At 57.6% G+C, this 12875-nt stretch overlaps 1 protein-coding gene across 1 annotated transcript in view; it reads right to left on the bottom strand.

The window, feature by feature from the left end:
- RAB6B (RAB6B, member RAS oncogene family) overlaps positions 1 to 12454 on the bottom strand; it is a 55357-nt gene extending 42903 nt beyond the window's left edge. The window contains exon 1 of the mRNA XM_061193672.1: positions 11998 to 12454. Coding sequence (XP_061049655.1) covers positions 11998 to 12067 — 70 coding nt within the window. The 5' untranslated portion in view covers positions 12068 to 12454. The remainder of the gene's footprint in view (positions 1 to 11997) is intronic.
- Between the last annotated feature and the right edge of the window lie 421 nt (positions 12455 to 12875).

The following is a 12875-nucleotide window of genomic DNA, read 5'->3' as shown; positions in this document are numbered from 1 at the left end:
CTATGTTTCTTTCTGGAGCTCGGGGTCCTCTTTCAAGCTCCTGTCTGTGGTGGCTGACCAAATTCAGTCCCTCGTGGCTGGAGGACTGAGTCTCCATCTTCTTGGGGGCTACTGGCCAGGGACTGCTTTTCCCCTAGAGGCCACCCACAGTTCCTCACCACATCACCCCTCACTGCCCTCTCACTACATGGCAGCTCACGCCTTCAAGGCCAGCAGAGGTGTCTTTTAGAGAAACAATCATGGGAGTGACAGCCCATCATCTTTGCCATACTATGTTGGCTAGACGCAAGTGTCGGGTTCCATCTGCATTCAAGGGGAAGGGACTAGGCAAGGGGGTGACTCATTCAGGGTCACCTTAGGTTGTACCTGTCAAACCATCTCACATCCCTAAAAGATGCCCCCTCTACTCTTCCCTCAGCCCCTGCCTCCTCTCCTGCGGCGGTGTTAGTGGCTGGTCATCTGCAGCAGAAGCTCGCAGGTCTCTCTGTTTAGGACTGAAGGCCCCAGTTGCCCTGCACGGAGGCTGTGGTGGGCAGGGGCTGTGACTACCTCACCATACATTTCCCACAGCACTTCCAGCCCCCTGAGGTGAGGTGGACAGATGAGTGGACATTGCTGTCCAGACCAGAACTCTGGCTTAGAGGACCCTTCGGCTCCATGACGGAGAAAGGGGAGGAGCTGGCTCTTCTGGCCCAATACCTGGGGTTCTGCCCTCTTCTGATGCAGGTGGGAGAGAACCAGGGTGGGTGGGCTGGCAGGGCACCTTTCCAGGCCTGCATTTCACATTCGGACGTGGGCAGCAGCCGGCAGTGCTTTGGCTGGATGTGGGGGAGTGATGGATTAGAATCGGGAGAATTTCCGGATCCTGGTGCTACAAGTAGGATCTGCTAATATCCCTAAAATAAGTGGCTAATCTGAGAGTGGCTTTTTATTTCCCTAAAAATAAACCCTTCTCAGAGGTGCTCTCTACACAGAGAAGAGCAGAACCAAATAATCTCCTGGCCCCAAGGCTTGGCCCTACTTGCAGCAGCCCAGTCTGGGAACTGCAGGGTCCCAGTGGGGCAGAGCCAGCTGGCCTTGGGGAGGGAGAGACGAGGCTCCGTCGGCTCATGGAAGCCCGGTGTCGCAGCACTGGGGCCGTGGAGCTGAAGAACGCCCCCCCTCATCTCCCGGGGCCGAGGCGAGAGCCCTTCTCTCCACTCCTGCTCTGCCTGGCGAGGGTCGTCGGCCTCCTCACAGCAGCAGCCCCCACCCCTAGCTCATCCTCCACATGAATACAGAATTAGTCCTGTCACTCCTGTGCCCCAACAGGAATCAGCGCCTCCACAGGACCCTTTAATTCTATTTGGTCGGGGCCCCAGGACGGAGAGCACCATTGCCTAGAGCCTTACGCCACCCGGGCTTTCCCAAGGCCGCAGCGCGTGGCGGCCAGCAGGCCTGTGAAGGTGCGCTCCGGCACCTGTGTCTGGTGGGGGGCCTCCCCTCAGTGCCTCCATGGCCCTCTCTTCCCTGCACTTCCCGACTCCCCCCTCTCCTTCACTGGATGGGGAAATACACAAGAAATGTGTGTTTGAATGCTTCACTTTATCCTCTTCAGTCTGTGTGATGTTTATTCCCCGCTCGTCAACAGGGTCAGAACAGAACATTTTCTCTACCTCTCTCGGAATCCGCACGCCTCCCCTAGAGGGACCTGACGCCCATGTGGAGGTCACACTCGCAGCTCTGCAGTCCCGAACCAGGGATGTGTCTCTTGGTCCTGCTTCTGCCCCGGGATGGGGGCAACGGGGGTACCCAGCGGGGTTTCGAACAGGTCAAAGCTGGGCTGAGCTGCTTGCGGCCCGCTTCCAGGCCGTTTTCTCTAGGCCAGCAGCTCTGGGCAGGGGTGACACCTCTGCTGAGCACCAACCGAGGGCACAGGTCTCCTTACCCACTCTGACCTCACAGACCATTAATGTGGCCCTGCCCACAGGGGCCACTGAACCGTGCTGTGACCACTGACGATGCATAATTAGGATATTCTCCCCCTACCAGCTACACCGGCAAAGGAATAGCCAGGTGGGGCTCAGTAACCTCCATGGGCAGAAGACATGAGGGGCAGGGAGCAGAGGTTACCAGGGCTTTGGAGGGTGGCGTTTCAGCCCTTGAGAACAGACCATCAGACCGTGAGCGGGCCTGCGGGTGGGGGCCAGGTTCAGGAAGGCAGCCCCCTGTCTCCACGCCAGCTCCCTGGCTCCCACCCTTTGCCTTTTGCACAGCCAGCTTAAGACTAGGTTTCTGTTTCCAAGGCGGGGAGGGAAGCTCTTCCCCACACAGTCCTCCCTCAAGTCCTCAGGGACGCCTGAGCTGGCTGGGGAGCTGGAAGCTGGCTGAGAAGAGCAAGGGAATCTATGGAAGAAAGCAAAGGAAGGGAGTCCGGTGTCTGCTGGAAGAGAAGCCCAGCAAGGGAGGCAGTGGCAGGAGGCTGCACAAGAGGCAGCAGCTCACACACCCAGTGGCCCGCTCCTCTCCAGGTGTACACCCGCCCTGAGCAGCTGGCAGATGGGAAGAGTCTGGAAGGGCTGCCAGCAGTCCCGGAGCACCCAGGGCATTGTGGAGGCTGGAAGGGCAGAGGAGCTTAAGGCAGCCAGTTTGGGTACATCTGGGGACAGTGTGGTCTTGCAGAGAAGGACAAAAGTCCCTCCTCTACAACCCTTCACTGTTCCTGAGTCCTCAGTCAACAGAGAAAGAATCAAGAAAATGTACATTCCCAGCAGAGGTGAACTTCAGGGCTGGAAGGAAGCTCAAGCTGATACCTGTCACAAGGCCTCCTCTAAATTCCATCCTCTGAATGTTCCCAGCCGGCCTGGTTCAGGCCACCTGGATCTCCTGCCTGCAAGTGGGCCATAGCCTTGTCTTCTAACCCATAAGCATGTCCCTCCTTGGTTGAAGCCCCCCAGTGGGTCCCGGCTGCCTGCAGGGAAGACCCAGACTCCTGCGTGTGGCCTGACCCTGCTTCCCCAGGTGCAACTCCTCCCACCACGTTCCCCCAACCATGCCAGAGCCCAGCCACGTGAAAGATACCCAATTCCCCGGAAGGCCCACGCCCGTCACAGCCCTCAGCCTTGGCACAGCTGGGCACTCTGCTCATGATGCCTCCCTCACCTGCCAGTGAACTCCTGCTCACTGTGCACCACCTCCTCCGGGAAGCCTCCCCTGATTCCCCAGCAGACCACACCCGCAGCCTTGCTTGTGTAGTTAATACTCACATCAACACTGGCTGAGGCTTATGATCCACCTACCTCGGTCCAAGAACTGTCCCACTCACAACACCGCAGACCCTCCAGCCTGCAGTCCCTGGGCCGTGTCCTCAGGGAAGGACAGTGGCAGTGAACTTGAGGTGCCCTGCTTGTGAGCAGCTGTGGGGCCACAGGGGGTCAGGGTGAGTCTGTCCCCCTCCCTGCCAGGCCAGGCAGCAGGGAAAATGCCGGCCAGTGAGTCAGAGACCCGGGGGTCCTTCCCAGCTCAGCAGTAGCAGCTTCTGGGTCCCGCACCCTGTGTAAACACCTTCGCCTCTCAGAGCCTCACTTCCCTCATCTACAAAATGGATAAGCAGCTCTACCTGTCAGAGCACAAGAACGCTGCCCTGCAGCTCACTACACAAAAACGGTCCATCAGTGATTCTCCAAACCTTGTACCCCTACTTCTCTTTCCCTCATACATCTACGAGCAGCGGGGGGAGGGGGGGCTGCCGTCACTATTTCACCAACAAAATTACCTCTTACTGGAGCATTTAGCATGTGCCACATATTGATGTATTAGACACATCTTGAAAGTCCAACAAGGTCATAAAGACCCTACTGTCTTGGAGGGAAATGAGCACCGGGGTCCTCATTTCTGAGGACCCTCTCTGTCTGGGTGTTACATCCCAACACCCAGACAGAGAGGGCCAGGCTGGGGTGGAAGCCCAGGGCTCAAGACGATGCCATTGGTGATGGAGCTGGAGTAGGAGCTGGGACTGGTCTACTGGGGACACCGCATATCCCTCTTGGCTCTGGCCCCTTCCCAGCCCTCCCCGCTTACCACCCACCCACCTGGCTACAGAAGGAAGTGTCCTGGAGTAGGAGTACCTGGGAGCTGTCACCCATTCTGCTGTCCTCTGTATGGGATAAATGCCTGTCAGCAGGAAGGGCAAAACAGCTCCATCTCTGTTGCCTGGCAACCTGAGCCAAACACATCATCAGAAGGGATGAACCAGAGCACCCTGAGGGCACAGTAGGTAAGGCTGGGCCCAGGTAGGTGGGCCTAGAATGCTGGCCAAGAGAAGAGGTGGCAGACTGGAGAGGACCCTGCACTGGAGCCCAGGGCAGTTCCAGGGGAAATAGTTGGCAGAGGCCCTGATCCCATGCATTCATCCCTGCAGCCCCTCTGACCTGTGCCGTGCCCAGCTGGGAGTGTTACTGGCTTGGCATCATACTCTAAGCTGGTGCTGAATTACAGAACCACTTAGAGCTCCACTGGCCCTAGTGATCACCAAGTCCACTAGCCTCCAGGGACATATCGAGAAAGCGAAAGATGGGCTGGGGCTAATCCAACCACACGGCCAGCTGGTGGCAGACCCTAGACAGCATCAGGGTCTCCAGGGCCCTGATATCTCCAGCCCTGGAGGGAGAATGAGGCCAGAGGAAGGGCTACCCCCAGAGCAGGTAGGAACCAGCTTCTCAGTGCAACTGGTTCTTCCCTTCTGAGTAATGAGTTCTCAGCTAGAACCTGGGGAGGGTCCTTCCTCCATGGCAGTGGGCTGCAGGCCGACTTAGAGGACTTTAGTGCCCCCATCCCTATCAGCTCCCTTCAAACCATCCCAGATAAGCAGCTCACCCTGTATGAGAACGGAGTGCCTGCTATGCAACCCAGCTCCGTCAGCCTCCCACGAGGAGACCCTGCTTCCTTCCGAGAGCCCACTGCCCTCCTCCCGGCTCCGGCACCCAGCTCCCCTCGCCAGGCTGGGGGAGTCAAAGGCCTCCTCCCGCCCACCCCCACGCTGTGCTTACAGGCTCCTCCTCAGCAGAGAGCGTGGCACGTAATTCCCTAGGAGGCATTTACGGTGGACCTCGTTTCCGCCTGGGCCTGGGCCTGCCTTTGAGGCACGAGGCCCAACAGTCCATGGTTTCTCATGGTGACCTGGGTTCGGATTCCAATCCTGCCACAGGAGCAGAGAGCCCTTGGACGTGACCAGCCCTCTCTGAGCCTCTGCCTCCCGGCCTGCAAAACAGGGTGAACCCCACGTCTATCCACAGGGTGCTAGGAAGATCACAATGCCTGTGTGGAGCCTCGGGCACAGTGGGTTTTCCCAAATGCCCACTGGGTTAACTGGGGGAGGACTGGACCCCTCCCCATCCACCCTCCTCTACAAGCCCCTAGAATGACAGATCCTCCCCAAGCGGCGATGTGACCAGGCCACTCACCAGCTGAGGATCCTCCACCAGTTCTCCGCTGCCCTCAGGATAAAGTCCCAGCTCCTGGCCGAGCCAGCCTCTGTGACCTGCCCTCACCTCATCTCCAGCCACAGGGGGAAATGGGTGAGCCAGTTATCCCAATACTGGAAACCCCTTTCTCAAGGGAAACCCCACTAAAGCAACAAGCCCATCCCCCGACTGCCCAGGCCCTGGAAGAAAGCTGTGGTCTCCAGCACAGAGTGCTCCCAAATGAAGTCTTCCTCCCTCGCCGGTCCTGCTGGGGCTCCAGGCTGCCACTCTTTTAATGCATTTTATAGAGGTAACCTTTACTGTAAAGGCTCCATTCTGCCCTCAGGGGTGAGGTATCATCTGCTTTCTCCTGAACCCTGGTCTGTCCATTGGGTATGTCACCCCCCGGGAACAGGTGGCACCTGGCCGAGTCACTCAGGCTCCCACCGGCCTTGTTACCAAGAAACCAGGATAAATATGCTTTTCTACTAAAAATAAATCATTTTACTAAAATGATAACATATTCACGGTAGTGAAAATTTACTTTTTAAAAAAGATCCCACTTAGTTCAGGGCCAAAGTTACCGAAATAAAAAAGGGAATTGGAAATTTCAAGTTCAGTAAAGAAGCTCTCTTAGGAGTCCTCAGGCGTTAGGAATCTGCATCCTTTCCTGCCCTGTTCCAGGAAGCAGAGACTGGCTTCCTCATCATCGCGGTCCCCTCAGGGCTTAAGTGCCCAGCCCTGCCTGCAGCCCCATTTCCCAGCAGCCTGTCTTTTGGGCTCTAACAAAAGCTGTCCATCTCAGGGTGCGTCAGGTACTTCTCCCTGGCAACCTCCCCCATCTTCTCTGTGGTGAGAAATGGAAAAGGATGACAGACAGATACACAGACAGACAGTGGAGGAAATGCCCAGTACAGTAGTCCACCCCCAATGTTTATGAATTTTGCTGTTCCACCTAACCCTTCCTCACCTTCCCCAACGGGTCTGTCCATCAGTTTCTCTAAATGATTTACACTGAGACCAGAAAGCCCTGCACATTCAAAGGCTCATTCATTCTGCAACAGCGGAAGAATGGTTGGGGAGGACAGGGGCACTTTGCAGCCTGGATGGGACACAGATGGTACCACCCTCAGGCCTGCCCTGGGCGAGCCTGCAATGTCAAGGCAACACCTATAAGGATAAATATTCATGGACTGATTTTAGGGATTTAATAAGTAACAAAAGGACAATGAGGTTATTTTGTTATATTTTAATGGTATTCATTATAATTTGGAGGCTGCAAATGATAATGATAATCAGACCATGCAAACGATGGTAATTACTGTTACACCTGCACCACCAGAACGTGTTCTCACAGTTTCTTTTTTCTCTTCTGGCTAGTTCTCGAGCATCTATCATCAGCACTGAGGGTGCCGCTTTTCTCTTATACCAAGTACAGGTTAATTCTCATCTTGGTGTCTGTCTGTCTGGTCTCACACCCAGCTCTTTAAACAAATAAAGCAAAGGTTCTGGGCCTGCACCTGACATCCAAGGTTCCCTCTCTCGTTCCAGCCACTGGGGCAGGGAGAAAAATTGGGAAGAGAGAAAGCAGGACCAAGAAGCTGAGGCACAGAGCCACTTGGTGATTCACTTCAGATCTCAAAGTGAGCTCTGCCGGGTCTGGATGTGTCCCTTCCGCCCCACCTCTGGTGGCCTTGCTGCTTCTCAAAGTTCTGCAGAGACGGTGGTGGGGATGGGGGTGCCCTGAGAAATTCAGCTTCCGTGAGATGAACGGTGAGGTGGGCATGACCAAGACTAAATGAGCCAATCCTCTATGAAAGACTCTGTAAGTGTTGCAGTTAAAAATCCTCTGGCTTGAGAAAGCGGCAGGTGTCAGGATGAAGAATCCTATTCCAAAGCGGCCTTGACTCCTGTCGCTTTCAATCTACTGATGGGCCATCAGCAAATCCCACACAGCAAAGATCTCTCATCACTTTCAAATGAGATATTTAATGAGCACAAACCTCCTGCAGGCGGAGAAGGGGGAAGGATGACTAAGATGACTAGTCACCTTAAGGTGCTGAAATTTGTCCTTAAGGGGCTTAAAATTCAGTTAGGGTTTTTGTACCTAAAAGAAGTTAATAAGCATTTAAAAATCCTGAGTAACCAAGACAACAGAGGTCTTGGGGCGGCACGTGATTGTTTCTAAAAATGTTCAGAAAAAAACAAAGCTCCACCATGGTGAGTGCCCAGCTAGGCTGGGCACAGCAGGGCCAGCAGGTCTGGGAGAAACCAACTTCTGGGATGGGCTTCAGGCACAACCACCAGGCCAGCGGTGGGCTCCCTGTGTGGCTGTAGCAGTGTGGTGGGGGGAAGGCAGGGGTCAGGCAGGGCCCAGCCGCAGGTGGGGAGCGGGAGCCCTCCTGGCAGTGAGGACGGGGATGAAAGTGGAGGGACAGACCCTTCCCTCTCAGCAGTAGCAGCCAGACGCCTGCGGGTCACCCTTGTCCTCCTGCTCCCCACCCCACACACTTCCTCTATGAAGGGGGGAGAAGAGCAGACAAAACTCCCTGGAGAGGGTGGGCCCCTTGCAGGACCTACTCCTTGCACTCGGCCCAAAGAAGGAGTACCAGCATGCTGCCTATAGAAGCGTCTCCCCCTCTGAAGCCTTTAGAAGGCGCCTCTGACACCTGCCCCCAAAGGTGGGTAGGACGTCCTGCTATGTGCTTCTACAGCAGCTGTTCCTCCCTCGTCATGGCCCTCGCAGACCTTTACTGTAATTATATCCGCAGATGTCTGTGCTCCCCAGTGGACTATAAGTTCCACGAGGCAGGGATACACTCAAAGATCTGATTGAATGAATAAATGGATGCTGGGAGGAGGAAGGGAGAGAGGCGGATGGGGGAGGGAGAGAGGGATGGTTGAACAAATGAGTAAACAACCAAAGCTGCCTGCAGGGTCACCATGCTGCATGAGTCCAGGGATGCCACTCACATCGTGCTCGGCATGGATGGCACCTCCAGCAACACAACTGCCAGGGGACGACAGGAAGGTGGCTGGTCAGAGGGAGAAGCTGGCCTACTGGCCTCAGCCTGGGGAAGGAGACCAAACTTGTGTCCATCAATCTCCCTGCTCCGGCTGGAGGAGTCTCAGGGAAGGGAGGTGAGCAGAGGCCAGGGTGCAACAGACACAGCCCACTTCCCCCTCCCTGTCACACACACTCGGAGAAGCCCCGCGTGAAGCTGGAGCCCCACAGAACGCCATCAGAACTCAGGAGGAGGGCTGTGTCCCCCAGGTCGAGCTCCTTCCTCAGATATCTGCTCATGCCTGCCTTCTCTGGACGCCACCAAGTGCCCAAGTCGGGACTGGTGTGCATCACCCCCTCTTTCCCCCTCCACTGCCATCAGCACAAGGGCAAGGCCAGCAGGCCCAGAGAGCCATCTGAGCCCCAGCAAGATTGCACAGCCTCCCCACTGCAAGGAAACCCTTCATCCTGGGTCCACAGCAACCTCTCCACAATCCCTCCCCCTGCCAGGCTGATACTGGCCAGCCTGTATTTCATGCTCCACAGTAAGGCAATCATTCTGCTGCTAGGAGGGGGTACTCTCTCATGGGCTAGAGGTATTCTCTCCAGAGTGGCTCCTCAAGGCTTCCCACCCAAACCAGGTCCCTGGAATCTCTGAAGGCCTGATGCCCCTGGGATTATCTGGTCCTGGGCACCCTCCTCATCACCGGGCTCCAGGCCGGGCACTCCTCTCTGGGATCCAGCTGTCCTCGCCCACTGGCCTAGAGAGATGCTACCAGTAAGCCAGGCACAGGAAACAGGAGAAGGCCAGCTCCTTCCCCTGGCCCCTTTCCAGGGGACTCAGCTCATATAGGCCAGCCCCTGCTGTTCTAGAAGTCCCTGCTGTGCTCAGCTGACCCAAGTTCCCTGTGTACAGAAGGGGAGGTACCTCCAAGGTCACACAGGGAGGGAGACCACCCCTCCGGGGTGGAGGTGATGGCCAGAATTCAGTGGGAATTCAGAATTCCCTCCACCACACAGGCTGTAGAGGATGCGGGCACAAAGGACCAACACGTGTAAAAGTGCATGCAGGCAAGATGGAAGCCATGGCTGCGGTGGCAATTCCTCTGTCCCACCAGGCTCAGGGATGCACATGTCTCTTGCCTAACTTAGGGACCCCAAAAGCTCTGTAAAATTGAAGGTAAACAACCCACTAATGACACAACAAAGTGGGAGGAGGCTTTTCAGGGTCCTAGGGCTCCCTGCCAGAAGGGACCAGAGTGGCTAATAGCCAATCTCACTGATGGCAGTGCCTTTTTCCCTAATGACCATGTTCAAAGGGCCCAGAGAGCATGCTCCCAACCAACTAGCCTGGTATCCCCAATGGGTCACCCAACCCAGCCACAAGCCTGGCCAGAGTATGGCAACCCTAACCCCCTATCAGGAAAGCTCCCCAATTCTTGGCTTCCCCAATTCAAGGTCACCTTATTTCCCAAGGGCATGTTAGTGACTGGGAACAGGAGATGTGGTTCCAGTCCCAGAAGGGTTAACAACTCACAATAGGACTCTGGGTCCACACCCCATCCCTGGGGCTCGAACTTCCCATATAAACATGCTGGAGAGGTGGGGGCTCACTCTCTGAGGGCTTCAGGTCTCATTTCTGTGATTTTAGGGGCAAAGAGGGTTTGCAGGGCTCAGTAGGGGCCTCAGCCCATCAGAGATTCCGTGGGAGCCCAAAGTTTTCACTCAAACACACCAGACATTCTCCTCATCAAACCCCTGGTCCTTTGCTGAAGCATGTTCAGACTTGGAATAAACAAGTGTTTGTTGGGAACCTCCCATGGTCCAGGCCCTTTGAGAGACACTGAGGAAACATGAAGGGGTAAGAGAACTGCCCTTAGGCAACCATCTTACAGAAACTAAGGCTCAGAGAGGCTTTGAAATCTGCTCAAGGGAACACAGCTAAGAATTCAACTCCCAGGGCTCTAGGCCCGCTAAGAATAGCACTGGGATGTGAAGACCACCCCCACCCCCCAAATCCCTTTAGGCACAAGGAAAAGTTAGTTTTGTGAAACTGGAATCTACTAAGATCAGAAACTCAGAGTCCAGGACACAGGGCTGGCTGCCTGAGTTGATTTTGTTCTGAAACGCCCAGCCTGGCCCCAAAACCCATGTCAGAACTTGACCACCTTCTGACACCCTTCTCTGAGCTGTAATGAGCAGCAGGCAGGAGGCTGCTATGTGACCTCCACAACCCATAGGTACACACATCACAGCAGCACTGCTCCCGGAGCCCACCAGGTCCTCCCAAGGTTGTGTGTGTCTTGGCCCCTTGTACAGACAGGCACCAAACCAGGTGAACTAGACTGGTCTGTAGCGCTAGAGCTGCTGGTCCTGCTCCCAGTGACGGCCTTCTCCCACAGCAGAGCTGGTCAGGGCCCAGCTGGTCTCCCTGCAGCCCCAGGTGAGAGGCCTCTGGAGGGATGCTCTGAAAACCACTCCTTCCTACAAGTGTCAGAGGGTCCATGCTCTTCAGCCTGGTCTTCCCACCTCGGGACTAACCTGGATTTCAGAGATGCTTTCCCTGGGGAGGCTGCTGGGCAGCACGGAAGCCATTTGTCTCCCCCTCTCCCCGGCCCCTGGCCCGCTGCCACGGTGACCTCCCCTCCCCCAAGAAGGGCGGTGAGCTGGGGGGTGGGAAGAATCCGCCGTCAACGCTCTCGGGAGGGGTGCTGGGAAGCCAGGCAGGGCGTGTCGCCTGGTCCTTTCTCTGCCCAGCCCCGGGCTTCATGGCTCTTGGTGTGAGGCGCCCCGTACCATCCCCCAAATCTGCCTCGCACTGGGGAACCCTTGCTGTCATCGCCCAGATCTCTGAGCCCCATAGGGGCTAATACACACTGGCGAAGGGCAGCGGGTCTAGAACCTTCTGTGCCCAGTCGGACGTAAGCCAGGGGAGGTAGGCGCCCTGTTCTCCCACGACCTGCACCCGCTCTTTTCAGAGAAGACATCTGTGGGTCTCCCCCCACCCGCGGCCGTCTGCCCCGGGATCTGGACGTGCCCGTAATTACGGTTCCGGGCAGGGGCCCCAGGGAACCCCTCCGGTGCCGCGGGGTGGGGAGCGGCCAGACGCCAGTCCCGTCTCGTTCTCCAAAGAGGGGCGCCGTCCTCCCCGCGACCCTCGCCGGCGCCCCGCCACCTGCGCGGTCGCCCGCAGCCGGTGCCGCAGTGCGAGCGAGCCAGCGAGCCCGGAGCCTTCACGCCTCGGCCGGCGCCGCTGAGCGAGCCGCCGCCCACCGGCCCCCCCGCAACGCCGCACCTGCACCCGCACCCCGAGCCCCCACCCCAGATCCCACCCTCACCCCCACCTCCGGCCCCAGCGTCTCCTCGGCCCTTACCCTTGGCCCCTCCCCTGCCCGGCCCCGCCCGAGCCGGCCCCGACCTCTCATCCCCAAACCTCCCCTCTACCCAGGCACCGAGGGGCCTTTCCGAGCCGGGGCCGGGGTCCCAATCGGGTGGATGATTTGGCGGGGGTTAGACTCGACGCCAAGCCAAGAGAATAAGCGGGGTACTTACCACTCTGCTCCCCCAAGAACACCAACTTGAATTTTCTCAGTGGGTTCCCAAAATCTCCCCCTGCGGACATGGTGCTGGCAGCCTGGGCTGGGAGAGGAGGAGGAGGAGGAGGAGAAGCGAAGGAGCAGGGAGGGGAGAGGAGGAGGGCGAGGGGAGGCGGCCGGCGGTGCGGGAGCCGGAGGGGGAAGGGCTGGCTGCGCGCGTCCCTGACTCCCCAGCTGCGTCCCAGCCCCGGCCTGCGGCTGCGTGTCCGGCGGCGGAGGAGAAGGAGGAGGAGAAAGAAAGAAGAGGAGGAGGAGGAAGGCTGGGGCTGGGCTGCCGCGGGCGGCGCTTGATGCGGTGCGAGGGGCGCGCTCTGGACGCCCGAGGCGCGGCGCGAACAGCGAGGCGCGGGCGGAGCGGGGCGCAGGGACTGCGCGCAGGGCGGAGGAGCGCTCTCCCTAGCCGCACTAGTCGGCCCCCCTCCCGCCTCTCTTCTCCGCCCGCGCCTGCGCTCTGCGCGCTCCTCAGCCTCTGATGTCATTCGGGGCTTAAGGGGCTGGGGGGCGCCAGTCCACCCACCCGGAGCCCGCACCCGGGGGGAAGAGAACCGCCTCGCCGTGCCTCAGAGAGACCCCGAATCGGGCCCTGTCTCATTGCCCCTCTACGTCGGTCTTCCCCACTCTACCCCTCCTTTGAATCCAGAAAATGACGTGAAATTATCAGGGGATATTCGTTTCTGGTCTTTAAACCTGGATGCTAGTCCCTTCCTCCACCTCCTGCGACACCGATGCACACTCAACCTGGCCATCCGAGAGGGTGGAAAGGAAAGGAGTGGGGGGTGAGCCAGGGTGTGGTGGACCGTGTGTGCGCAGACAGGCTCTACTGTCATCTTGTGC

Source organism: Eubalaena glacialis, chromosome 6, assembly GCF_028564815.1.
Source record: "Eubalaena glacialis isolate mEubGla1 chromosome 6, mEubGla1.1.hap2.+ XY, whole genome shotgun sequence".
Lineage (NCBI taxonomy): Eukaryota > Metazoa > Chordata > Mammalia > Artiodactyla > Balaenidae > Eubalaena > Eubalaena glacialis.
This window is presented reverse-complemented; position numbering and strand designations above follow the sequence as displayed.